This window comes from Leucoraja erinacea, chromosome 21, assembly GCF_028641065.1.
Source record: "Leucoraja erinacea ecotype New England chromosome 21, Leri_hhj_1, whole genome shotgun sequence".
NCBI classification, from domain to species: Eukaryota; Metazoa; Chordata; class Chondrichthyes; order Rajiformes; family Rajidae; genus Leucoraja; species Leucoraja erinaceus.
In genome coordinates, this window is record NC_073397.1 from 1,216,628 (window position 1) to 1,241,849 (window position 25,222).

Sequence of the window (25,222 nt, forward strand, 5' to 3'; positions counted from 1 at the left end):
GCATAGAATAACATTTTACTCAATAAATTGAAGAAATAGGAACGAGCAGGTCATTTAGCTCCTTTAATCTCATCGATATTCAAATAACAGCAGATCCAACATTCCTTACGTTAACTATCCTGTTATTTTCTAATAATTCCCTTGCTCATTTAAAAAATAAAAGTTATCTACCACAGCTTTGAATAAATTCATGGATTCAACCTCCACGCCTTCTGAAAAATAATAATCCCAAATACACACTTCTTTGTGAGAAGAAATCTTCTTATCTTCTTAAATGATTCTCCCATTAGGCTGCAACCATTCCTTCTCATGCTAAATTGCTCATGTGGAGATATTTTCCAAAGCTAGGAGAATCTTAGCTTTCCTAATTCCTAATATTCTCCTAGTCTCCCAAAGATCTTGGTGTGTTCCAATAAGATTTCCTCTCATTATTATTAAATGCCAGTGAACACAGATCCGGACTGCCCTGGGAAAACCCTCCCGCCTGCACCAGCTCTGCAGCCACGTTCCTAAAAACACTCGTCAGCCCAAGAGGATTCGTACTTAACTAAATACTGCCCTTCAATACTCGTGTAGAAGTAGCCCAAACAATCCTGCACATCTTATTGATCTTTCCCATTAACCATCCCCTACAGTGTGCATTAATTTGCAATTGTATACGTCTCCGAGGAGATCACATGTGGAGTGTTCTGCAGTTCATAGTTGTTGGAGCAGAATTCAGTCGTTCAGACCATCAAGTCTACTCTGCCATCCAATCTTTCCCTCTCAACCCCATTCTCCTGCCTTCTCCCCATAACCCTTGACACCTTACTAATCAAGAACCTATCAATCTCTACCATATATCCATTGAATTCCACAGATTCACCAACCTCTGACTAAAGAAATTCCTCCTCTTCTCCTTTCTAAAATGGTAGCCTTTTTAATCTGCGGCTATGGCCTCTGGTCTGAGATCCTCCCACTGGTGGAAACATCTTCTCCACATCCACTCCATCCAGGCCTTTCACTATTCGGTAAGTTTCAACGAGGTCCCCCCCCTCATCCTTCTAAACTCTAGTGAGTTCAGGCCCATTGCCGTCAAACGCTCATAAGATGTTAACCAAATCATTCTCGTAAACCTTCTCTAGACCCTCTCCCATGCAAGCACATCCATCCTCAGATATGGAACCCAAAACTGCTCTCAATACTCCAATTGCTGTCTGACCAGTGCCTAATAAAGCCTCAGCATTACATCCCTGTTTTTGTATTCTAGCCCTCTTGAAATAAATACTAGCATTGCATTTTCCTTCCTTCCTACTTCTGGCTGTCCAGCCATAGGATGTCATTAAGCTAGAAAGGGTCAGAACACATTCACAGGGGTATTACTGGAACTGGAGGGTTCAAGGTGAGGCTGGGACTGACTGTTTTCCCGAGTGTAAGAAGCTGAGGGGTGACCTTACAGAGCGACACACAATATTAACCGAGTATAAAGTTTTTTTTTCCAGAATAGGGGAGTCTAGAACTAGAGGGTACGGATTTAGGTTGAGAGGGGAAAGATTTAAAGGGGACGAGGAGCAACGTTTACTCACAGAGGGTGGTGGGTATGTGGAATGAGCTGGAAACTGTTGAGACGGGTTTAGAAGCGTAAGGGCCAAACAGGCAAACGGTACTAGCTCAGGTAGACAACTAGGTGGACATGGACAAATTGGGCAGAAGGGCTAGTTTCCATGTTATGTAACTCTGACAGTGTTTGTGCCTTTCCTCAGGAACCTGGCAATAGTCGTCTTCCTCCTCATCTTATTGCACTGGACTCCACTCTCGCTGGATTCTTTGATGATATCAGCTACTTGGACTTGCTGCCCTGCAGACCGTTCGAAACTGTCTTCATATTTTATATGAAACCGGGACAGAAAACCAGTCAAGAGGTAAAGATCTAAAATGGCGCCGGAAACATTGCGAATCCTGTACTGTCTCCGTAGAGTCTACTATTCATACTCTCTTGTACTTAAGTATGATTGTGCCTATGTATAGTAAGATTTTTAGTGAACTCTGCAAAAAAAGAATTTCACTGTACCTATATGTGACAGTGAAGCATTATTGATCTTGACACTGTGTCCACTAGGTCAATTCATTATAAAGATCCTTAATTCTACCATAAGAAGTAGAGTAAAATGTAATTAATTGGAGAACAGTGAATCTTTGAATTTTTTTTTGTTAATTTACCACTGTTGTATGAGCAAGTGTCTTATTGAGTTATTCAGTTTCCTCACCAAGAGCTTGCTTATTCTTCGTGGTGGCGTCAAAATAAACACTGAGCCAGGTTCTATCTACACTGACTCAGTCTTGCAGTATCCATTTGTAATAGGCACCCACACCTTCTTAGTACTGTCTTAGAACACAGGGGGGTGATAATAAACCAACACCAAAATCAGTCACAGCTTGCGCTAATCGAGGAGGCAAGGGGTGAATGTGGTGGGGTGGGGTGGGGTGGGGGGGGGGGAGAAAGGAGAGTGACAGGAATGAGAGCACCAGAAAGGAAATGGTTCTTCTGCAGAAGGACCAACAATACTGGAGGATGAGGTGAGTGGCTTATTGGTGGTTTTATTCCCTTACACTTGGCAGTCAACAAGTTCCTTAGAATCTCAGATGAAGGTCATGGAATAATATGCAGCTGCTGTCAGATGTAATTTGAAATGGTCAAATTATGTCTGATAATCTTGCTGTTTACTCTGTCTAGAGTATCTGGAATTAGGAAGGCGTGGTTTAGGGTAAGAAATATTGAGATGAGGAGGATGTGGAAGAATTTCTTACACGGGTTTATATATCTTTAAAACTCCCTTCAATGCAAGGTTGTACACACTTAATTATTGAGTATATTGGAGGCTGAGATGATAGATGTTTTGGACAGTCATGCAGCAGAGCGTATGGGGATGTCAGCAAGTAGGTTGAAATACAGGATAAGTTGTACTATTATGGAACAATGACGCAGGCGTGAGTGGCCGTTTGATAAACCCCTGCATTTATTTAATCTGTTTGAGATCTTTGCGTTGTGGTTTGTACCAATTATATTACGTATTGAGGCAAACATGAAGCGTATGATTGTACCGTTGCGATTGTTTTTATTCTTGAAGATGCAATTGTTAGTGTTTTCCTTATTCATTTCGTCGTCATCATGTTGGTATACCCATCCTATAACTTATAAATTTACAAAATAGTAAATGGACATCAATAATTTGTTTACAATTGCCGATGCATATCGATGTATCATTGGTGAAGATGGTGAGAGACAGAATTAGAGTAATTGAGTGATACGTCGTGGAAACAGGCCCTTCGGCCCAACTTGCCCACACCATCCAACATGTCCCATCTACACTAGTCCAACCTGCCCACATTTGATCTATATCCCTCCAAACCTGTCCTATCCATGTACCTGTGTTCAAGAAGGAACTGCAGATGCTGGAAGATCAAAGGTACACAAAAATGCTGGAGAAACTCAGCGTGTGCCGCAGCATCTATGGAGCGAAGGAAATCGGTGACGTTTCGGGCCGAAACCCTTCTTCAGACTGATGGGGGGTGGGGGGAGAAGGAAGGAAAAAGGGAGGAGGAGGAGCCCGAGGGCGGGGGGATGGGAGGAGACAGCTCGAGGGTTAAGGAAGGGGAGGAGACAGCAAGGGCTAGCAAAATTGGGAGAATTCAATGTTCAGTCCTATCCATGTACCTGTCTGTTTCTTAAATATTTTGCCCTTTACCTTAAACCTATATCCTCTGGTCCTCGATTCACCTTCTCTGGGCAAGAGACTGTGCATCTACTCGATCTATTCTTCTTATGATTTTATACACCTCTACAAGATCACATCTCATCCTCATGCAATCCACAAAATAGAGTCCCTACTCAACCTCTCCTTACAGCTCAGACCCTCCAGTCCAGACACCATCCTCGTAAATCTTCTCTGTACCCTTTCCAGCTTGACAACATCTTTCCTATAACATGGTGCCCAGAACTGAACACAATACTAGTCTGAAGAATGGTCTCAACCCAAAACATCACCCATTCCTTAACTTCAGAGATGCTGCCTGTCCCGTTGAGTTATTCCAGCTTATTGTGTCTATCTTCGGTTTAAACCAGCATCTATGGTTCCTTCCTACACAATACTCTAAATGCAGTCTCACCAACGTCTTGTACAACCACAACATGACCTCACAAATTCTATACTCAATACTCTGACTGATGAAGGCCAATGTGCCAAAAGCCTTTCTGACCACCCTATCTCCCTGTGACTCCACCTTCATGGAACTATGCACTTGTACTCCTAGATCCCTCTGCTCTACAACACTCCCCAGAACCCTGCCATTCACTGTGTAGGTCCTGCCCATGTTAGATGTCCCAAAATGCCTCGTACTTCACTGTTTAAAATTCCATCAACCATTCCTCCGTCCACCTGGCCAATCGATGAAGATCCTGCTGCAATTTTTCATAGCCATCGTCACTATCTACAAAACCCCTCACATTTGTATCTTCAGCAAACTTGCTAATCTTGCCATGTATGTTCTCATCCAAATCAATGATGTTGATAACAAACAAAAAGTATCAGTCCCAGCACCGAACCCTGAGGCACAAGGCTAGTCACAGGCCTCCAGTCCGAGAAGCAACCTTCCACCATCACCCTCTGCTTCCTTCCAAGAAGCCAATTTTCTATCCATTCAGCTATCTCTCCTTGGATCCCATGCAATCTAACCTTCCCGAGCAGCCTACCGTGAGGAACCTTGTCAAATGCTTTGCTGAAGACAATATATCTACAGCTCTGCCCTCATCAACCTTTTTGGTCTCATCTTCAAAAAACTCCCCTCGTACAAAACCATGCAAACTATCCATAATCAGCCCTTGTCCATCCTAATGCCTGTATATCCTATGCCTCACAATATTCTCTAGTAACTTTCTGACTATAGATGTTAAGCTCACTGGCCTATAGTTGCCAGCATTTCCCTTACAGCTCTTCTTGAATAGAGACACCACATTTGCCACCCTCCAGTCTTCCGGCACCGCTCCTGTATTTAAAGACGACTCGTCAATTTTAAACGGGGCTCCCGCAATTTCCTCTAGTTTCCAGCAACATCCTCAGATACAGCACCCTCTATAATGTTTGGAACAAAGACCCACCATTTATTTATTTGCCTCTACTCCACAATTTGAGATTTGTAATAGAAAAAATCACATGTGGTTAAAGTGCCCATTGTCAGATTTTATTAAAGGCCATTTTTATACATTTTGGTTTCACCATGTAGAAATTACAGCTGTGTTTATACATAGTCCCCCCATTTCAGGGCACCATAATGTTTGGGACACATGGCTTCACAGGTGTTTGTAATTGCCTCCTTAATGCAGGTATAAGAGAGCTCACAACACCTAGTCATTCCTCCAGTCTTTCCATCACTTTGGAAACTTTTATTGCTGTTTATCAACATGAGGACCAAAGTTGTGCCAATGAAAGTCAAAGAAGCCATTATGAGACTGAGAAACAAGAATAAAACTGTTAGAGAGATATCAGCCAAACCTTAGGCTTACCAAAATCAACTGTTTGGAACATCATTAAGTAGAAAGAGAGCACTGGTGAGCTTACTAATCGCAAAGGGACTGGCAGGCCAAGGAAGACCTCCACAGCTGATGATAGAAGAATTCTCGCTATAATAAAGAAAAATCCCCAAACACCTGTCCGACAGATCAGATACACTCTTTAGGTGTGGATTTGTCAATGACCACTGTCCGCAGAAGACTTCATGAAGAGAAATACAGAGGCTACACTGCAAGATGCAAACCACTGGTAAGCCACAAAAATTGGATGGCCAGGTTACAGTTTGTCAAGAAGTACTTAAAAGCAATGACAGTTCTGGAGAAATCTCTTGCGGACAGATGAGACAAAGATTAACTTTTATATCAGAGTGATGGCAAGAGAAGGAACTGCCCAAGAATCAAAGCATACCACCTAATCTGTGAAACACGGTGGTGGGGGTGTTATGGCCTGGGCATGTATGGCTGCTGAAGGTACTGGCTCACTTATCGTCATTGATGATTCAACTGCTTATGGTAGTAACATAATGAATTCTGAAGTGTATAGACACATCCTATCTGCTCAAGTTCAAATAAGTGCCACAAAACTCATTGGCCGGTGGTTCATTCTACAGCAAGACAATGATCCCAAACATACTGCTAAAGCAACAAAGCTTTATCCCCCACCTATCACTAGCCTCCGGTTGTGTATCTACCCGATCCTTCTCCAGTTATTGCTAGCCTTTATGTTTTGTTTCATTGATCATTTCCTCGTAGACTCATTCTCTTTGTTTCTTCAGATTCTCAGGAATGTGGAATCCACCAGTAATGTGCAGTCTAATTTCCTGGAATTCCTCTTGTCGTTGGGATGGCCAGTAAATGTTGGAAAGCACCCGGGCTGGACAGGCCACATCTCAACCAGCTGGCTCATTAATACAACTGGTGGCAGCGAAGGTAAAGAGCAAAGTATGTTGGGGTAACAAGCGACTGCAGATGCTGGAATCTTGTGTAGAACACACAATGCTGGAGTAACTCAGCGGGTCAGGCAGCATCTCTTGAGGACATGGATAGGTAACGTTTCTGGTCGGAACATGACCCAAATTGTCACCCCTCCATGGTCTCCAGAAACGATGCCTGACCTGCTGAGTTACTCCAGCACTGTGTTCTAAACAATATGTGTTGATAAGGCAAAAGGAAATTGGGCAGTTGCTGGAAATGTGGCATCAAAAAACAATTGAATGGAGTGGATTTTACTTCGGAGTCACATGAGTGACTACGTGAAGAAGGGTCGTCCGTCTGCGTGCCCGTCATTACGTCTGAACGCAACGCGCGACGGACTGGCAGAGGCACTGTGTCCTCCCAGGCCGTTAGAATCGGCAGGTAAGGGAAGTTGAATCACTTACCTGCGTTCTTTCGGGCTTGAAACTTTTTGTAGTTTCAGGGCCCAGATGTCGAGGATACGGTCCGCGGGGAAGTCGGCTGCCGAAGACCGCAGCATTTCCCAGTAGCGGGTGACGGTGTTTCCCGACACAGCGCCGGCAGCTGAACCGGCAGGAGACTTGTTGCAGGAGGAGAAGCTCCGTTGGTGGTCCTGCAGTACGGGAAAATCCACCCGCAAGTCAAACAACCCGTTGACTCAGAAGAGTCCAGGGAGGGAAAGGGATACCCTCCCTCAACGGAGAGCATCTGAGGACGACTCTCCCACATAGGAGCAACTTTTGGAGAAGTTGCTCCAACAATGACCTGCTCTAAGGAGAGAGCTGTGTCAGCCCGGGCCTACAGCAGCAGGCAGTGCCGGGAGCCTCGCATAATGGGGCGACCCAATGTCTTCCCCATTGGAGGGGGGAAGTACATATAGAAGAAACCACTCTGAATCCGAGTACAAAGCAGGGGGGGGGGGGGGGGGGGACCTTCCCAGGGACAAGCAGAAGAAAGTAAGTAAGTAACTTTTACTTATATAGCACTGTTTAAGTTAACTTGCACCAAAGAGCTTTACGTAAAATAAATAATAAGCACAAAAGAAAATAAATACTTCTGCGGTACACAAAATTGCTGGAGAAACTCAGCGGGTGCAGCAGCATCTATGGAGCAAAGGAAATAGGCGACGTTTCGGGCCGAAACCCATCTTCAGACTGATGGGGGGTGGGGGGGAGAAGGAAGGAAAAAGGGAGGAGGAGCAGCCCGAGGGCGGGGGGATGGGAGGAGACAGCAAGGGCTAGCAAAATTGGTAGAATTCAACGTTCATGCCATCAGGACGCAAGCTGCCCAGGCGGAATATGAGGTGCTGTTCCTCCAATTTCCGGTGTTGCTCACTCTGGCAATGGAGGAGACCCAGGACAGAGAGGTCGGATTGAGAATGGGAGGGGGTGTTGAAGTGCTGAACCACCGGGAGTTCAGGTAGCTTATTGCTCAGAGAGTGGTAACTGTGTGGAATGAGCTTCCAGTGAAGGTGGTGGAGGCAGGTTCGTTTTTATCATTTAAAAATAAATTGGATAGTTATATGGATGGGAAGGGAATGGAGGGTTATGGTCTGAGCGCAGGTATATGGGACTAGGGGAGATTATGTGTTCGGCACGGACTAGAAGGGTCGAGATGGCCTGTTTCCGTGCTGTAATTGTTATATGGTTATTGCGGACTGAGTGTTTGGCGAAACGGTTAGTCTCGATTAGAAACGAAACGATTAGTCTCCCCAATGTAAATCAGCTGACATCTAGAGCAGCGGATGCAGTAGATGAGGTTGGAGGAGATACAGGTGAACCTTTGTCGCACCTGGAACGACTGCTTGGGACCTTGAATGGAGTTGAGGGGGGAGGTGAAGGGACAGGTGTTGCATTTCTTGTGGTTGCAACGGAAAGGGGGTGGTATGGGTGGTGGTATGGAAGGGAAGGGAAGAATTGACAAGGGAGTTGCGGAGGGAGCGGTCTTTGCGGAAGGCAGACATAGGGGGAATGGCGGAGGAATATGTGTTGTATTTGCCGGCTGGTGGGGTGAAAGGTGAGGAACAGGGGGACTCTGCCCTTGTTGCGAGTGCGGGGATGGGGAGAGAGAGCAGTGTTGCGGGGTATGGATGAGACCCTGGTGCGAGCCTCATCTATGGTGGCAGAGGGGAATCCCCGTTCCCTGAAGAACGAGGACATTTCCGATGCCCTGGTATGGAATGTCTCATCCTGGGAACAGATGCGGCGTAGGCGGAGGAATTGGGAGTAGGGGATGGAGTCTTTACAGGGGGCAGGGTGGGAAGACGTGTAGTCCAGATAGCCATGTGAGTCAGTTGGTTTGTAGTGTATGTCGGTCAGAAGTCTGTCCCCTGCGATGGAGATGGTGAGGTCAAGGAATGGTAGGGAAGTGTCGGAAATGGTCCAGGTGTATTGGAGTGCCGGATGGAAGTTGGTGGTGAAGTGGATGAAGTCAGTCAGTTGTGTGTAGGTGCAGGAGGTGGCCCCAAAGCAGTCGTCAATGTAACGGAGGTAGAGGTCGGGGATGGGGCCCTGGTACGTATTGAACAAGGATTGTTCAACGTACCTGACAAAGAGGCAGGCGTAGCTGGGGCCCATGCGTGTGCCCATAGCTACGCCTTGTGTTTGGAGGAAATGGGAGGAGTCAAACGTAAAGTTGTTGAGGGTGAGGACCAACTCCGCTAGGCGGAGGAGAGTGTCAGTGTCCGGGTATAGGTTGCTCCTCTGGTCGAGGAAGAACTGGAGGGCTTTTAGTCCATCCTGGTGGGGGATGGAGGTGTAGAGTGACTGGACATCCATGGTGAAGATGAGGGGGTGGGGGCCTAGAGAGTGGAATGCGTGGAGGCGGCGGAGAGTGTCTGAGGTGTCTAGAACATAGGTGGGAAGGGATTTGACCAAGGGGGATAGTATGGAGTCAAGGTATGTGGAGAAGTTCGGTGGGGCACGAACAGGCAGAGACAGTGGGTCTCCCGGGAGAGCCGGGTTTGTGGATTTTGGGGAGAAGGTAAAAACGGGCCGTGTGGGGCTGGGGAACGATGAGGTTGGAAGCTTGGTCGGGCAGGGCGTGGGAATTGATGAAGTTGGTGATGGTGCTAGATATGGTGGCCTGGTGCTCGTCAGTGGGGTCATGGTCCAAGGGTAAGTAGGAGGAGGTGTCCGAGAGTTGGAGCGTGGCCTCAGCTTTGTAGAGATCGAAGCGCCAGACTACCACGGCACCTCCCTTGTCGGCTGGTTTGATGACCCAATCTGGGTTTTTGCGGAGTGATTCAATGGCGGTGCGTTCAGAGGGGGAGAGATTGGAGTGAGACGGGAGTGGAGAAGTTGAGCGGTTGACGTCGCGGCGGCAGTTCTGGATAAAGAGTTCCAGACCCGGGACTTTACGAGAGGGTTTCACGAGGATGGGGTGCGTTGGAGACGGGGAAAAAGGGTCATCATTGGGGGGCGAGGACTCCTTCCCATGGAAGTGCACTGTGAGGCGGAGGCGACGGTAGAAGAGCTCCAAGTCATGGTGGGCGCGGAACTCATTGAGATGGGGACGGAGGGGGACAAAGGCAAGACCTCTGCTGAGGACAGACCGTTCGGTGTGGGAGAGGGGGAGGTCGGGGGGGATGGTGAACACCCGGCAGGGATGGGATTTGGGGCCAGAGGAAGGCAGGTGGGTGGACTGGAGACGAGGCGATGTGTCGGGGGGGGGGGGGGGGGGGGGGGCTGTGGGTGTTGGGGGGGTGGGCCGGCTGGTGGGGTGAAAAGTGAGGACCAGGGGGACTCTGCCCTTGTTGCGAGTGCGGGGATGGGGAGAGAGAGAGCAGTGTTGCGGGGTATGGATGAGACCCTGGTGCGAGCCTCATCTATGGTGGCGGAGGGAACCCCATTCCCTGAAACACGAGGACATTTCCGATGCTCTGGTATGGAATGTCTCATCCTGGGAACAGATGCGGCATAGGCGGAGGAATTGGGAGGGGGATGGAGTCTTTACAGGGGGCAGGGTGGGAAGACGTGTAATCCAGATAGCCATGTGAGTCAGTTGGTTTGTAGTGTATGTCGGTCAGAAGTCTGTCCCCTGCGATGGAGATGGTGAGGTCAAGGAATGGTAGGGAAGTGTCGGAAATGGTCCAGGTGTATTGGAGTGCCGGATGGAAGTTGGTGGTGAAGTGGATGAAGTCAAATGAATTCTGCAATCATCCAGGTTCCACTGGGTGCTTCCCTGGATAGAGATCTAGAAAATGCCTCCTGCTCTGAGGAAAGGAGCATTCACGGTCAGTTTCAGTCTGACCCAAAGCACGAATCTCATTTAGGACCGCTGGAGGGGCCATGTCAGCGCAGGTATCCTACGGGGCCTGTGGCAGCACCTGTTTTCAGGGCTATCTACAAATCTCACTCTCAATGGAGGGGAGTGTGAGTGATCAGTAGGTAACTGATCTCGAGTTACAATACTATACAATACCATTCATTTGTCAGTTGAACCTCGCATAACATTCAAACGAAATTTGGTTTCGAGATCAGTAGGTAACTGATCTCGAATTAGAGTATGAACATACTGAAGCACATGCATATGGCCTCAAGAGACAGCAGTTGGCAGAATATCAGCACAAATGCCCACAAGGGAACAGTGCTATCAGGGTGACTTTGGAGAAACCATCCGCCGAATCCTCTCTTCAGGTAAGACCAGAAGAAGGAAGCAAAAGCTGTCGGACCAATCAAGGTACCAACGACAAGCAAACTTCATCAGTAGGCGACAACACACCCCACACCTCCATAGGGGGTAAGCAGTTCACTGAAGCCGGTGGTAGCTTGAAAGCTGGGCACGGAAATATGATCAGAGTCGTCTTTCAAGGCAGACTCAGAATTATGGCCAGAATTGTCTGACAAGGCAGTCTCAGTATGATGAGGTTTTCAGACCAAGACCCAAGCAGAGGTCAGGAGAAACATGGAATCCACACTCCCTACCAGTCCAACTCCCAATCAAGGAGAGAAAAGGAACCCACATCAGGGGCCTTTGGGCTTAACACAAGACCACCGGTAGCCATGGAGGTAGGTGGGTCTGGGTTTACTGAAACAAGGGATTGTGGACCAGTTGCATGTTGGTAATTTTACTGTTGTGTTTTTGTTCAAAATGACAATAACATGAATTTCAGATCTGGTTTTAAAAAACAGATAACAGCATGTGATTATTTTTTACTGCACAACATACATAGGTTCCAAGCAAACTTGGAACTCGGACCGGAATTGTCTTCAAGGCAGGCCCAGTATTTTGGGCAGGATTGCCTTCCAGGACAGGTGACAGATGGAGGATGTCACTTCATCCAGGTTTAACTCATTTGTGCAGTACATATTTTTAGAAACAGCAATTTTTGTTACGGACTAACAACTGTTTTATAGGAGCTTCCTATAAAATGGTCACATGGCATGCATTAACCTCAAAGATGCATACTATTCGGTGTCTATTCATTAAGAACAGGAGATATTTGAAGTTTAACTGAATGGCATGGCTCTGCCAAATGGGTTGACATCAGCTCCTAGACTATTGACTAAACTACGGAAACCAATTCTGGGACTACAAAGGTCTCAAAACCACATATAATGGCATATTTGGAGGACATTTTCATTTTTGGAGTCACCAAGAATTGGCAGAAGCATCAGTCAAGCAAACCAAAACCCTGTTTCAAAGAATTGGTTACCTCATCCATCCAGTTAAATCAAAATTGACACCTACAAGGGTAATTGATTACCTAGAATTTACTATCAAAAACAGTAAATATGTTGGTGACTTTGCCTAGGGGCAAACGACTATATTAATTAAGCCTGCAATGACATGATAGTCAAATTCTAGCCAACTATCAGGCAAACATCGAGTGTAATTGGCAAATAGTAGCTGCATTCCCAGCAGTACGGGCCTTTGCATTACCAGAACTTACAGCAAGCAAAGGAACGAACACTCAGATTACATGCAGGCCGAATTGGCAAACTATGGATTGCCAGCAGAGGCCATTGTTGAATAACTATGGTGGATAACGAATAATAATAATAATAATACATTTTATTTATTGGGCGCCTTTGACATCTCAAGGACACCTTACATAGGTTAACAGGAATATAAACATATAATCAGAATAAAATAAATAATAAAGACATCACAGAAACACAAATTAAAAACAGAATTCAGTCCAAAAACAAAAATCAAAAACACAATGTGAAGAGAGAGCGGCAGCTAAAGCACGCCAACGTCCACTCTCTCTTCACGGCAGCCATCTTGGACAAAGACCAACAGGATTACCTTACAGACAAAAAATCATCCCCCCCCACAATGGACACCACTGTGGGGGAAGGCACTATGTCCAGTCCCTATCCCAAGTTCACCCCAAAGTCAGGCCTATTGAGGCCACCGCAATTGCCTCTATGGAGGCCCTCTGTTCCTGGCCGTTCTCACCGGGTAGTCTTGCCCCGGCGTCGGGAGAGTCCTCTCAGAGGCTGGGCCACCTGGAACAGCCGCTATCTAGCTGGAGACCGCAGCTTCCGAAGCCGACAAGGCGTCGCCGGTTTGGAGCTCCCAGGCTCCTGGTGTTGAAATCGGTGCCGCCAGCTCCACTCCGCAGACCCGCAGCCCGGAGGTATTGAACACGGCGGTCTCAGAATGGGAGACAGCTCAAGGGAAATTTTGCTCGAAAACCATCGGGGGTTCTTCAGACCTATGCAAGCGGCTAAGGATGGGGAGCCACCAACACAGGCTACAGCTGTGGGGGCAGATGGAATGAGCAGGAGTCTGTAATTCCCCAACACATGGAATCAATTACCCAGAATTGTTGGGGGCACAATATGGACTCAAGGTTCTCTGTAGCGATATGCAACCGGTGCTTGTTCAAATTCAGATTGATAACACCACTGCGGTGGCATATATCCATTAACAAGGGTGGTGTAAAATCTGTATCTTACGACAGATTGTCGAACCTCATTTGGCACTGGTGTATCGAGAGGAATATTTGGGAAATCTACGAGGTAGATATAACACGGTGACAGATGCTGGATCACGAATGTTTAATAACAACATAGAATGGATGTTGAATCAGACAGTATTTAACGAAATAACTATACGATTTGGCATACCAGATGTTGATCCATTTGCATCTAGACTAACCATTAGTTACCCAGATATGTGTCCTGCGAGCTGGATCCAGGAGCAAGGCAGTGGATGCTTTCTCCCTCAATTGGGGAGGAATGTTTATGTATGCTTTCCGCCAATTTGTCTCACAAACCGATGCTTGACAAAAATCAAGCAAGACTAAGCCACAGGCATAATGGTAGTGCCAGATTGGCCTACTCAAGCCTGGTCCCCAAAAAATTTGGGAATTATAGTCCAGCCAGTAATGGCTGTACCCAAGAGCAGGGACCTCCTAGTGAACCCAGTTACAGGGCGCAATCATCCACTACATGAACGTATAACTTGTTGGTCTGCAGGTTCTGAGGTGGCCATTTCAAGGCATTGGACTATCCGAACAAATACAACACAGTTCGGATAACGGATGTCTTGGAGTTCCTATCAACTGTACTATAACTATAAACAGAGTTATAGTGCAATCTATAGTGCCAGAGGCGCACTCTCCTCCAATCTGATGCCAGAAGCAGGGCACAGTTTGATAGGAACGCACCCCTTTACAACAAAATTCATGAAGGGAATTTACAATTTAAGACCTCCAAGGCCAAGGTACACTGACACACATGGGATGTGAGCGTGGTACAAACCCTACTTTGACAGTGTGGACCGCCTATAACTAACCCTGAAGGTGGTATGCTGACAAAGAGTCCAGACACTGCAAAAGCTACGGTTGGACTACATGACCACCAATATGAACAACATAACATTCCTAATCAGGAACCTGATAAAACAGAGCAGGCCAGGAATGCCAGGGATGGAGATCCAGTTCTCGGCATATCCAGAGGACCAACGGTTGTGTGGGTGGTAACATACTAACACCACTATCTGAGAGTTACGGAGAACCTCAGAGGCTCAGAACAATCGGTCCTCATCAGCCATAAAAAAAAAACACACCAAAAGGTGTCAACTCAAACTGGTCAAAAGAGGTAATGGCGGTAGCAGGAGTAAACATTTATATGGTTAAATCTCACTCCACCAGGGCTGCATCTACGTCGGCAGCAAGAGCTATGGACGTGCCCCTTGATGACATCCAAGTGGCTGCAGGATGGACGAATGAAATAACGGTCCACCGGTTTTATAATAAACCCATTATTGGGGGTGTTTGCACGTACCATGTTAAGTTCTGTCCCTTAGTTTCCCCCCCAAGGTTGGGAGGGGTAACTTTTTAAAAAACTTTTCTTTCATTTGAAACATCAATTTCTTTACTTAATTACGTAATGTCTGAATACCTTAATGATTACACGCATCCATGGTCAATCCATTCAGTGTGTGACGCCTGGATTCGTAACCAGCGTAAAATCACAGAGCTTTGAAACTTCACGTAGTCACTCACGTGACTCCGAAGTAAAACAGTAAGATTAAACGAGAACTTACCAGTTTGATCTTGATTTTATGAGGAGTTACGATGAGCGATGACGTGCCCACCGCTCCCACCCTCATACTATCAAGGTCATATGGAAGTTCTAGTTTCTTCACAATCTTACTATTCTCAGGTCTTTTTATCTGTGATTTAACACCGCTGCTTTGAAGATTGACGCGCACGCAGACGGACGGCCCTTCTTCACGTAATCGCTCATCGTAACTCCTCATAACATCAAGATCAAACTTCAAACTGGTAAATTCGCGTTTAATCTTACTATTTGCTAACATAACAGCATGCACAGCGAATCTGAACAAAAAACAGAAAATGCTATTACTCCTCGGCCAGCATTCATGGATAAAGAATCAGCGTTAATGTTTCAGCTCCTTACCTCACCTAGTTATCTCCTGTTACTGTGCCAGAGGTTAGGTAACAAGAGATTACCTTGAAGTGTAATTTTCAAGGCCAATTTGGCGGCTACTTTGCACACAAAATCCTGTTAAACCATTGAATAGACATCCAGCAATTTACTTTGATATTAGAGAATGGCAGAGGATCAAACAATTTGAAATGTTCAATGGATCACCGCATTATTTCTCCATTTACCCCCCGCCCCCCCCCCCTCCCCACACACAGTCAATTCCATTCACAACCGCTTTTGATAGAATCTGATCCGATATATCCGCAGTACTTGTGTGAAGAAGTTTCCTGACTTAACCTTGAACTGCCTGCTTCTCATTTAAAGGTTGCACCTTTTTCTTTAAGCTGACTTTACCGAGCTGAGACCAAACTTTCTAAGATCTCTCTGATTCTTTTAGAGGACACGTTGTCCCCCGACGATACTGGAGGAGGTATTTTTAACGGGGAGAAGAATGCGCTGTACTATGCGGATGCCTTGACAGAGATCGCCTTTGTTGTTCCTTCTTTTGTGGAATCATCCAGTAAGTCAAACTTTCAGAACGTCATTATCAGCAAACTTGAATATTGTCACGCATCTAAATCATTGATGTAGATTGTGAGCAGCCGGGATCCCCTTTGGCCCCCCTGCAGGTCCCAGCAAAACACCCCCCTCCGTTGGTACCAGCCCCAGCAGCCCCTTCAGCGGAGGGCTTGATTACTCTAATTTCTGTTTGTTCATGAACCAAGACAGTATATTACTCCATCCTTGCTCCTGGCACCTCTCAAAACCTTTTGAAAGTTCAAATGCACAATGCTGACAGGATCAGTGACCAACTTTCTCAAATGTTTGGGTTGCGGGTCATTCAGTCCTGGTGTATATCAGCATTTGCTCACATTAATTTGCCAAATGCTATTTTGTTACTAATATTCATTTATTTCTCCTCATTCACTTTAGACCTCTGATAAACTCCACTATAGCGAGGTGTCGTCTTGTGTAAAAATAGAAACAAATATTTGTTTAATTTCTCTGCATTTCCTTATTCCCTGTCTCAAAAATACTACATCTCAAGGTACTCCTTCTTCTCTGGAGATCTTGTCTCCATATTGGGTTCATTGGGCCATCATGTCCCAGGTATTCATTGTGACCAGGATATCTGTACATGGGAGGAGAGGAGAAGAAGTTTCTAAACCACAACCTGTCTTTGCCAAAATCTACCCGTACAATTCCACTTGCATCACTGATCTCTAACAACCCTGGTTGTTTCACTTCTTCCATTCACCACCAACCCAAGAGCACTAAGGTGGATATTTATAGAAACATAGAAATTAGGTGCAGGAGTAGGCCATTCGGCCCTTCGAGCCTGCACTGCCATTCAATATGATCATGCCTGATCATCCAACTTGAAGGTCAAGTTCTTACTGTGAACCACTAATGATGCTTTATGAGAAAAGATATCTTTTAAATCTGTTGAAATGCAGAATTAGCTTTAAATTAGCTTTAAAACATACTTTCTGTAATCTCCAATTCAATATTAATGACAGTTAAATATCTATTTAACATGCTCTAAGTTCTAGGTAATGTAAATATTTTAGCCCACTGAGTGCCACAATACTGAAGGGGAAGTTGATTTTACTGTTGTATCTGTAGCAGACTCGTTGGAGAGCGGACTTGGAACACAAGAGATGGAGACACAAATGGACCTGCTGCCCAGTCTCCTGAAACAAGCCCCACTGACCTTGGAGCTCTTCCCAAATCACTCCGACAATCTTGGCAATTCCCAAAGGGTAAGACCCTCAACTTTATTTTAGTCATTAAAAATGTGGCGTCTGCTCTGCAAGTACTGTGTGGGTCAGAGTTGCACAAGAATGGTTCAATCTACCACTCTTCCCCCCCGCCACCCTTGATTACTGTTTTAGAAGCAAACGGTAATAAAAGTTCTATATTGGCTTAACTTTTCTCATTGTGAATCGTGCAGACCGATACCGTGCTAGGGTGAGACGCCAATACACATTTCTCCCAACTCCTGTAGCTAAGTTTGAAGATGCAGTGAAGTTGTTCCAGAGAGAAACAGGAACTTGCTCTCAGCTACTGACAATATTGCTGCCTAAACCACACCTCTGAAAGTTAGCCACTTGCCTCTCACCTGTACTATGTGCAGACCGCCTGCAGCGTTCCATGTGTGACTGCAATCACTGCCGTTTAAGTTAATTGTCAGCCTTCACTTAATATTGGCATCCTCATCCTTGACTTCGGGCTGTTATTGTTAGTGTAGTACCAAGGGATGTTGGCTTGTAAGAGGCAACCTTGGCTAACGAGGGAAGTTAGGGGTGGAATAAAACTAAAAGAAAATGTGTACAACATAGCAAAGAGTAGCGGGAAGCCAGAGGATTGGGAAACTTTCAAAGGACAACAGAAGGTAACAAACAGGGCAATACGGGGTGAAAAGATGAAGTACGAGGGTAAGCTGGTCAAGAATATAAAGAAGGATAGTAAAAGCTTCTTTAGGTATGTTAAGAGAAAAAGATTAGTAAAGCAAATGTGGGTCACTTGAAGGTGAAATTATTATGGGGAACAAGGAAATGGCAGAGGAGTTGAACAGGTACTTTGGTTCTGTCTTCACTAAGGAAGACAAAAACAATCTCCCATATGTATAAGAGGACAGAGGATCTAGGGAGACAGAAATTTGCATTAGGCGAGAAATAGTAGTGCGTGGACTGATGGGACTGAAGGCTGATAAATCCCCAAGGCTTGATGGTCTGCGGGTACTCAAGGAAGTGGCTCTAGAAATTTTGGACGCATTGGTGATCATTTTCCAATGTTATATAGATTCATGATCAGTTCCTGTGGATGGGAGGGTAGCTAATGTTATCCCACTTTTCAAGAAAGGAGTGAGAGAGAAAACAGGGAATTATAGACCAATTTAAGAGGGAGTTAGATGTGGCCCTTGTGGCTAAGGGGATCAGAGGGTATGGAGAGAGGCAGGTACGAGATACTGAGTTGGATGATCAGCCATGATCATATTGAATGGCGGTGCAGGCTCGAAGGGCCGAATGGCCTACTCCTGCACCTAATTTCTATGTTTCTATTAGCCTGACATGGGGAAGATGCTGGAGTCAATTATTAAAGAAGTAATAACGGTTCATTTGGACAGCAGTAAAAGGATTGGTCCAAGTCAGCATGGATTTATGAAGGGGAAATTGAGGATGTGACAAGTAAAATGGATGAAGGAGAGCTAGTGGATGTAGTGTATCTGGATTTTCAGAAAGCCTTTGATAAGGACCCACACAGGATGGTTGGGTATTAATGGTGGAGTAGCAAGATGGATTTAACAGTGGCTGAATGGGAGATGCCAGAGAGTAATGGTGGATGGTTGTTTGTCAGGTTGGAGGCCAGTGACTAGTGGGGTGCCACATGGATCTGTGTTGGGTCCACTGTTGTTTGTCATGTACATCAATGATCTGGATGATGGTGTGGTAAATTGGATTAGTAAGTATGCACATGATTAGGTGGAGTTGTGGATAATGAAGTAGATTTTCAAAGTCTACAGAGAGATTTATGCCAGTTGGAAGAGTGGGCTGAAAGATGGCAGATGGAGTTTAATGCTGATAAGTGTGAGGTGCTACATCTTGGCAGGACAAATCAAAATAGGACGTACATGGTAAATGGTAGGGAATTGAAGAATGCAGGTGAACAGAGGGATCTGGGAATAACTGCACAGTTCCCTGAAAGTGGAATCTCATGTAGATAGGGTGGTAAAGAAAGCTTTTGGTGTGCTGGCCTTTATAAATCAGAGCATTGAGTATAGAAGTTGGGATGTAATGTTAAAATTGTACAAGGCATTGGTGAGGCCAATTCTGGAGTATGGTGTACAATTTTGGTCGCCTAATTATAGGAAGGATGTCAACAAAATAGAGAGAGTACAGAGGAGATTTACTAGAATGTTGCCTGGGTTTCAGCAACTAAGTTACAGAGAAAGGTTGAACAAGTTAGGACTTTATTCTTTGGAGCGCAGAAGGTTAAGGGGGGACTTGATAGATGTCTTTAAAATGATGAGAGGGATAGACAGAGTTGACGTGGATAAGCTTTTCCCACTGAGAATAGGGAAGATTCAAACAAGGGGACTTGACTTGAGAATTAAGGGACAGAGGTTTAGGGGTAACATGAGGGGGAACTTCTTTACTCAGAAAGTGGTGGCTGTGTGGAATGAGCTTCCAGTGAAGGTGGTGGAGGCAGGTTCGTTTTTATCATTTAAAAATAAATTGGATAGTTATATGGATGGGAAAGGAATGGAGGATTATGGTCTGAATGCAGGTGTATGGGACTAGGGGAGAATACGTGTTCGGCACGGACTAGAAGGGTCGAGATGGCCTGTTTCCGTGCTGTAATTGTTATATGGTTATTAGTGGGCAAAATTAGAGCACATGGTATTGGAATTAGGATATTAACATGGATAGAGAATTGGTTGGCAGACAGGAAAGAAAGAGTATGAATAAACAGGTTCCTGTCAGAATGGCAGGCAGTGGCGAGTGGCATGCAGCAAGGCTTGGTGCTGGGGCCGCAACTATTTACAATATATGTTAATGATTTAGATGATGGAATTAAAAGTAACACTCACAAATTTGCAGACGATACACAAAGTTGGGTGGCAGTGTGAACTGCGAAGAGGATGCTAGGAGCTTGCAAGGTGACTTGGACAGGTTGAGTGGGGGCAGATGCATGGCAGATGCAGTATAATGTAGATAAATGTGAGGTTATCCACTTTGGCGGCAAGAACAAGGAGGCAGATTATTATCTCAATGATGTCAGATTAGTAAAAGGGAAGCGCAACGAGACCTGGGTGTACACCAGTCACTGAAAGTAAACATGCAGGTACATCAGGCAGTGAAGAAAGCTAATGGTATGTTGGGCTTCATAACGAGAGGGTTTGGGTATAGGAGTAAAGAGGTCTTTCTGCAGTTGTACAGGGCCCTGGTGAGACCACATCTGGAGTATTGTGTTTAGTTTTGGTCTCCTAATTTGAGGAAGGACATCCTTGCTACTGAGAGAGTGCAGTGTAGGTTCACAAAATTAATACCCAGGATGGCGGGACTGTCATGAGGAAAGAATGGAAAGACTGAGCTTGGATTCACTGGAATTTAGAAGGGTGAAAAGGGATCTTCGAGATATGTATACATTTTTAAAAGGACTGGACAAGCTAGTTGCCTGAAAAATGTTCCAATTGTTGGGGGAATCCAGAAACAGGTGCCACAGTCTGAGAATAAAGGGGAGGCCATTTAAAACTGAGATGAGAAAAAACGTTTTCACCCAGAGAGTTGTGAATTTGTGGAATTCTCTGCCACAGAGGGAAGTGGAGGCCAATTCACTTTGTCTTAATTAAAGAACTGTAAGTGGACATAAAACATCTGCTATGTTAAAGAAGAGCAAGGCAGCACAACCTGGAACTGATGTTCAAGAAGGAACTGCAGTTGGAAAATCAAAGGTAGACAAAATTGCTGGAGAAACTCAGTGGGTGCTGCCGCACTCGCTGAATTTCTCCAGCAATTTTGTCTACTTGGAACTGATCTTCCATCTCAGTGTTGGTAGTGGGAGCTTACATGGGAAAATTCCTTGCTGCCATCTGTGCAACATGCAGTTGTAGACAAAGATTGCTTCATTTAACGTCAAGTATATTTTGTCTAATGTGTGCAAAGTGCTGCCTCTGCTAAGATCCACTGGTATTACCACCAGTGGCCTGCCCCTGCTGTAGCATAGTTATCACCAGGAGTCACTGCCAGCTGACCTGTCTTGACCATACACCCATGCTGAGCCTGTCCAACAGCCAAAGGTTGACCATCAGTCCCAGCTCTGCACACGGACTGCAGTTCCCCCAGAATTATCTCCAGTCCTGTGGGACCGTCAGTAATGATGATGGTGTGTGGTTACCGTGATCAGCAGAGCTCCCTGCCCAGGCAACGTGTCGGAAGAAGTGGAATCTCCCAACCCAACCACATTAACAGTGCTGAGGATACATTATCCAACAGTGCTTGCCCAAGGAGGTGCAGAGTATTTATCACCATGGCCATGGGCTGAATGCCTCCCAGTGCAGACAAGCTGCATTGACCCTGAGTGTGAGGTGTGGAGCTGTATCAGGAGGATGCACACATTGCAGACGTAACTCTTTGTGGTAACGGTGGAGCAATGGATGTGTTTGAGCTGTTTAATGCACATGCCGCAAACCAGGTTTGTCTTTAATTTCCTAATCATTTCCAATATGTTACAGATTGTAACCAGGAAATCACTAATTCCAGTTTCTATCTTCCAAAGCCAAGTCCGACACAGAAAAGCAAGAGGCTTCCACTGGGCCGAACCGTGCCTCCACTGGGCCCTGAAACCAAGGTGGTGGTTGTGTGGGTCGAACGCTTCGATGATATAGGTATGGTATTTTTGTAGAGGCTTCCTTCCAGCCCTGGATTACTGCCAGGATGTACACTGGTATGTGCCATTGCCGTGGCTATTTGCTCGGCTAAATCAGCTCATTTGTATTAAGCAATTTTTTTTAATGCTGCAAAAATGATCTACAGGGATATTTGTTATATATGTATGAATAGCTCTTGGATCTGTAGCAAAAGCATCCTAAGACACTTTGTGGGAGTGTTATCAAACACAAAAGTTATGTCAAGCCATTTACAGAGACTTTAAAATAGGGGACCAAAAGCTTAATCGTGCCTTAAAGGAGAAGAGGAGGGTGAAGAGGTTGAGGAAAGGAATTTCTGGACTGCTCAATAGTTCAACGGTTAGGTTGACAACTGGGGACAAATGGGGAAATTTAACTGAGGAAGTTTTTATTGTTCATGAGTGTGTGATGGAGAATGTTGGCTTGAAATGGCTATTGATGTGGATGAAGTGAGGTGTTGTGTCCAGTGCAGTGGGGAGTGAGCAAGCAAGTGCTGGAACCTATTGGCAGACGTTTCAAGTGAAGTTTGTTCTCCATCAAGGCCACGATGACTGCGGACATCTTGTGCCTGTTCCTCCGTCCTGTCACGTTACATATCCCGATTTCAATCAGCCTGTGTGTTCTTCAAACACTTGCAACACATCGGATAATGTCCTTGTTGATGTCGTATAACACACCTAATGCCTTTTGATATTCTTCTAGAAAACTTTCCTCTCACTGATCTCCTGCCAGAGACCAGCACTGGAGTGGAGACAACCACAAACAGCAGCACATCACTCCGGTACGTTCAGTCCTATGCCTGGCCTCTACGTTTAGTTCATTGAAATGCACTGTGCACTGTCTCAAGACCATGTCTCCTTTTCCTGAGCTTAAGTTAATGCTTCTCTGTTGACGTTAATGTCAAAGTCTCTAATTGTGCACCAATTTGTACATGCCTCAGATCTCCGTAGGTCTGTACCGTGTGTGGCAAAGGGGACTCCTGATTTATGATGCTGCCTCAGAGTGAGGAGGCAGCAGAGAGTAGACAATGCTAATATGTTGGTTATAGTTTATCTTAATTTTGAAAAAGTTATTGATAAGATCATAGACCATAGACCAATGAATAAGGTCCCAGATTGCAGAGTCTGGGTCAAGCAGATGAATAGTTTGCTGGTAGAGGGAGCATAGTGAGTAGCTGTTCACTGTGGAAGTCCACAATGTTTAATGAAGGACCACATGAGCATAATTTACATCAACCACTCAAAGTCTGGAATCAAACATTACTGAATGTGCGGTTGATGTTGGGGAAATAGTCACACCAAGGAGACAATAAAATGCAGCAGAAGTTCAATTTACTTGCAGGGTGGACAAATACTTGGCCAAGTAACCATATAACAATTACAGCACGGAAACAGGCCATCTCGACCCTTGTAGTCCGTGCCGAACACGTATTCTCCCCTAGTCCCATACACCTGCGTTCAGACCATAACCCTCCATACTTTTCCTGTCCATATAACTATCCAATTTATTTTTAAATGATAAAAATGAACCTGCCTCCACCACCTTCACTGGAAGCTCATTCCACACAGCCACCACTCTCTGAGTAAAGAAGTTCCCCCTCATGTTACCCCTAAACTTCAGTCCCTTAATTCTCAAGTCATGTCCCCTTGTTTGAATCTTCCCTACTCTCAGTGGGAAAAGCTTATCCACGTCAGCTCTGTCTATCCCTCTCATCATTTTAAAGACCTCTATCAAGTCCCCTCTTAACCTTCTGCGCTCCAAAGAATAAAGCCCTAACTTGTTCAACCTTTCTCTGTAACTTAGTTGCTGAAACCCAGGCAACATTCTAGTATATCTCCTCTGTACTCTCTCTATTTTGTTGACATCCTTCCTATAATTAGGCGACCAAAATTGTACACCATACTCCAAAATTGGCCTCACCAATGCCTTGTACAATTTTAACATTACATCCCAACTTCTATACTCAATGCTCTGATTTATAAAGGCCAGCACACCAAAAGCTTTCTTTACCACCCTATCTTCATGAGATTCCACTTTCAGGGAACTGTGCACAGTTATTCCCAGATCCCTCTGTTCACCTGCATTCTTCAATTCCCTACCATTTACCATGTACGTCCTATTTTGATTTGTCCTGCCAAGATGTAGCACCTCACACTTATCAGCATTAAACTCCATCTGCCATCTTTCAGCCCACTTTTCCAACTGGCATAAATCTCTCTGTAGACTTTGAAAATCTACTTCATTATCCACAACCCCACCTATCTTAGTATCATCTGCATACTTACTAATCCAATTTACCACACCATCATCCAGATCATTGATGTACATGACAAACAATAGTGGACCCAACACAGATCCCTGTGGCACCCCACTAGTCACTGGCCTCCAACCTGACAAACAACCATCCACCATTACTCTCTGGCATCTCCCATTCAGCCACTGTTGAATCCATCTTGCTACTCCTCCATTAATCCCCAACCATTGAACCTTCTTAACCAACCTTCCATGAGGAACCTTGTCAAAGGCCTTACTGAAGTCCATATATACAACATCCACTGCTTTACCCTCATCAATTTCCCGAGTAACCTCTTCAAAACATTCAAGAAGATTAGTTAAACATGACCTTCCAGGCACAAATCCATATTGACTGTTCCTAATCAGACCCTGTTTAACCAGATGTTTATATATATATTATCTCTAAGTATCCTTTCCATTAATTTGCCCACCACTGACGTCAAACTAACAGGTCTATAATTGCTAGGTTTACTCTTAGACCCCTTTTTAAACCATGGAACAATGGAACAACACGCGCAGTTTTTCCGAACCAAGTGTCCAATTTCCCTTGAAAACCATGGCTCTTTCCAATTTTTACTATTTCCTTTCAACAGAACAGGGACATCAAGATTCTGTACTCTTAAGATTTCACCTTTAAATGTCCTCCATTTCTCTTCCACATCTTTCCCATAAAACAAACTGTCCCAATTTACTCCTTTAAAATCCTTTCGCATCTCATCAAAGTTAGCCTTTCTCCAATCAAAAATCTCAACCCTAGGTCCAGTTCTGACCCTCTCCATAATTATATTGAAACTGTGTTGTGATCACTGGTCCCGAACTGTTCCCCAACGCATACCTCTGCCACCTGACCCGTCTCATTTCCTAACAGGAGGTCCAGCACTGCCCCTTCTCTAGTAGGTACTTCTATGTATTGCTGCAAAAAACTATCCTGCACACATTTTACAAACTCCAAACCATCCAGCCCATTTACAGAATGTGTTTCCCAGTCTATGTGTGGAAAATTGAAATATCCCACAATCACTACCTTGTGCTTACTACTAATATCTGCTATCTCCTTACATAATTGCTCTTCCAATTCTCACTCCCCATTTGGCGGTCTATAATACA

General features: G+C 45.1%; 1 protein-coding gene across 6 annotated transcripts in view; it reads left to right on the top strand.

Moving 5' to 3' along the window:
• Positions 1-25,222, top strand: part of ralgapb (Ral GTPase activating protein non-catalytic subunit beta) — a 131,426-nt gene that overhangs the window by 96,213 nt on the left and 9,991 nt on the right. For all 6 annotated transcript variants that reach the window (XM_055651956.1, XM_055651957.1, XM_055651958.1 and 3 more), the window contains 6 exons: positions 1,743-1,901; positions 6,322-6,475; positions 15,806-15,928; positions 17,035-17,171; positions 21,691-21,799; positions 22,523-22,601. In XM_055651956.1, coding sequence (XP_055507931.1) covers positions 1,743-1,901; positions 6,322-6,475; positions 15,806-15,928; positions 17,035-17,171; positions 21,691-21,799; positions 22,523-22,601 — 761 coding nt within the window. The remainder of the gene's footprint in view (positions 1-1,742; positions 1,902-6,321; positions 6,476-15,805; positions 15,929-17,034; positions 17,172-21,690; positions 21,800-22,522; positions 22,602-25,222) is intronic.